Source organism: Tuber melanosporum (assembly GCF_000151645.1).
Source record: "Tuber melanosporum whole genome shotgun sequence assembly, scaffold_14, strain Mel28".
Classification (NCBI taxonomy): Eukaryota; Fungi; Ascomycota; class Pezizomycetes; order Pezizales; family Tuberaceae; genus Tuber; species Tuber melanosporum.
This window is the reverse complement of record NW_003298797.1, coordinates 78,301-81,682: the sequence shown is the minus strand read 5'-3', so window position 1 is coordinate 81,682 and position 3,382 is coordinate 78,301. Positions and strand designations below refer to the sequence as shown.

At 47.0% G+C, this 3,382-nt stretch overlaps 1 protein-coding gene; it reads right to left on the bottom strand.

Moving 5' to 3' along the window:
- The window catches only part of GSTUM_00004597001 (uncharacterized protein), a 1,739-nt gene extending 802 nt beyond the window's left edge, over positions 1-937 (bottom strand). The window contains exons 1-2 of the mRNA XM_002836261.2: positions 541-937; positions 1-470 (exon numbers count right to left, since the gene is read on the bottom strand). The exon at positions 1-470 is cut by the window's left edge and continues 802 nt beyond it. Of these exons, the coding sequence (XP_002836307.1) occupies positions 19-470; positions 541-697 (609 nt within the window). The 5' untranslated portion in view covers positions 698-937 and the 3' untranslated portion in view covers positions 1-18.
- Positions 938-3,382: the final 2,445 nt, after the last annotated feature.

Sequence of the window (3,382 nt, the reverse complement as noted above, 5' to 3'; positions counted from 1 at the left end):
ACTACAATACCATCCACGCTAGGTACAGTTAACTAGTCTCTCCCTCTTCGCCACCCACTCCTTCTCCCTCCACTCCTTCTCCTCCTTCGCAAGCTCCTCCAACTCCTGCTCCTTCTTGTCAAACTCCTCGTCCTCAGAATATGTCATACGCCACCACTTCTCCCCATCCCAGTCGCTGGGCTTCCGCGACGCAGCCTCCGCCTCCAATACCCCACCATCTCCTCCCTCACCGCTTGCCTTCCTCCCCCTCTTCCTCTTTCTAGGTGGACCTTGCGTAGATAGCAGCTCATCTTCCCTCTTCCCTTTCCCAGTCCGGGAGCAATAGTGGAGGGGAATGGGCGAACTTGCACTCCTCGAGCGCTTCCTCGGAACGTAGTAGCGTCGAGCGGGGTTTTGGCTGCACGGGATGTTTTCTATGTTGTCCGATTCCAGGGTGCCTAGGGGGTCTAGGGGATCATCCGAGTCAGAGCCTGTGGTCGGGATGGTTGTCAGTGGATTGGGGAATTAAATTCTGAGGTAAGAGCTGGGGGAAGAACGAACCTTCCTCGTCTTCCGAGGGAGAGGGAGGGGGCGAGGAGGATGCCTTAACCGTTAACGAACTAGCCAGGGAGGAGGGAGATGAAGGGGGGGACTCCATTTGATCCAAGCGAAGTCGCGGGTATCTGTTTTGCGTTGGGATGGGAAAGTCGATCTCCATTTTTTGTTTGGGTGGCGGGAAGATGGTTGTGGTGTTTGTCGTGTGTGGAGCGGTAGCGTGAGAAAGAAGATGCTTAGAAGGGGGTCTGGTACTGATGTAGTTGGATGGTTGGACGGTTGGGCAGATGGAAAGGAGAAAGGAGAAGGGGGAGTGGAAGGAGAACAGATGCAAGAGTAAGAAAACACTTTGGCCGGAGTTTGTCCTATTATATTATGATACTCGTAGTGGGTTGCGCAGCTTTTGAAAGCGAATTGACGAAAAAAGAAAAGAAAAGAAAAGAAAAGAAAAGAAAAGAAAAGGGTTACCGTATTATACCTGTAAGGGTAAGGGGCAATAACGCCATGACGTCAAATCACCAACAACGCGGCTCCGGCAAAATAATCTACGAGATAGTCTAGATGTCGAGCACCGGCACCACGGCATGCCTCCTCCCCACTCGGGCGAAACAGCTAGCCGTCATGATAAATTTTATACCAGTACTCGAGCACTGGTACTCGAGCAGAAGGCCAGCAACGCTCCTCACATAAGGTTTTGGCATGAAATAATGGTATCATACATATCTATTTCCTCATCGCTCCGTCAACTTTGAGCAAATAACGTACGGCACCGCCAAGCGGGACGGCGCACGGATGCGGGACGGCCAACTACTTCAATGTCAACATATGTTCTTATCATGTAGGTCGCCCAATATTGATGTCAGAGACTTGAAAAGCATACTGAATGAAAGCGCTGAAGGAGGAGAATCCAAATGTGGTGTCAACAGGAGGGTGGTGCCTATTGCTGTTCCATGGGATATCCATCAGTGCTGAAAGTAAGTGTATTAGAGAACAGGCAGGGGAAAGCAGGATAAATGCATATGAACTGAATTAAAATAGGTAATAGATATATGAAAAGAGAGTCTTGAAACGAGTTGTTGTTCCTGCAGGTCTATGGAAGCGAAAATATGTAGTGGTGAGGTGTTGCTGGAGGCTGAAAGTGGGGTAAATTTGACTTCTTTCTTCACGTAAGTGGAAAATTATAAAAGGTTAAGCAGTGTCATCACGCTCACAGTACTAAGGCTTGCCAACCTCATCCGGAGACCCTTTCATAATCACGTCATGCCTCGAGTAAAGAACCGCCCTCAGGATCTTCAGGAAAAGCAGATCACAAATGCAATTACCGCCTTTCGTAAAGGAAACTATCCATCCATCTGTTGGGTGGAGACAACTTGATAGACTTCAAGGTTGTCTAGGCCAATCGAGATTCATTTCTGTAGACAGAGATTGTCTAGGAACGCTCGGACTTTACTCGTTTCGTTTATGACTACTAGGAGCGAAGTAAAATAGGTAAAGTAGAGTAGAATCGTAAAAACAATATTATATTGTTAACGTCTCTTCACTGTTGCTTGATGATGTCTAAAGCCTGAGAGGCACTTCGATATTTATATTCCGCGTCTGAGTGTTCGCAGACTACATGTATTTATCATCCAACTATGTACTTCTTCAATTGTAATTTACGACGTCGAGTTTTCTTCCAAGGTGTGAACACCTGTGGACCCTGAAAACCATCACACCCTCTTTGGTAATTACGATATTTCTTCTTAGGAAAGGTGCTGTCCCCAATAGTAATATTCCGATTAGCAGAATCTTTAGACTTATGGCCTAGTTCTTAAGTCGAACTGAGTTGGCCCCAATTGTCTTCGCTATTAATAAAATGATCAGTTTTATCCACAGCTATATCTGCAAAGGAGGTCATCATTACAACCATCGTAGGTCATCTGACTTCGATCCTTTGTAACTCTATACCCAACTGATAGATTTTCTCTGGATAACTTCCTATTAACTCGCAGGAAGCTATTCCACCAGATTGGTAATTAATCCCTTGGTCGGCAACCCTTGGTTGCTCTCTGGGTAGTAGGTTTCAGTAACCATTGAAGTATTGGGAATCACCCCATGGCTACGACGTGTTCCGAAACCCAGTTGCAACACTCTGTGAAGTTCATTGGCTTCTTTGGTAGTATCCTTGGGAGTTCTAGACTCTTCTAGTAGATGTAAATGTATTGGTCTCTAGTAGAGATTCTTTACCATTTGATACCATCTCTTTGTGCAAAAACGCCCTGTTACCTACAGCCCATGCCAATGGTATCATGTATTTAAAGCCAAGTAACTCTCTGAGTAGTTGACGGAAGTACTCTGTTCCACTTCCCAGACCTAGCCGAGGGTCCCTTCTCATATATCCTGCGAATAGGATCCAGTCGGACAGATGGCGACGACATATACGGTATTATTCTATCACCTTCAACTCTGTGGTAATATAGTCACAGGACGCAACTGAGATTAATATATATGATGACGCGCGGGCCCCGTAAGGGAGCCTGTTAGGAATACCGAGATCCGATACCTAGGAACCACCCTAGGTAGGGTAACCTCTCCCAAAATCGAAATCTCAGGTCTCCAACACCCCCCTCCGGCCCCCTTACGGGGCCCGCGCGTCACCATACATATCGATCAAAGTTGCGTCCTGTGAGTATTATACCACAGAATCGAAGGTGTTAAAGTAACACCGTATACGTCGCCGCCGTCCGTCCGACCGGATCCTGTTCGCAGGATATATAAGAGGGGACCTTCGGCTAGGTCTGGGAAGTATACCGGAGTGAATCCGTCAACTACCCAGAAAGTTACTAGGCTTCAAGAACGAGATATCTTC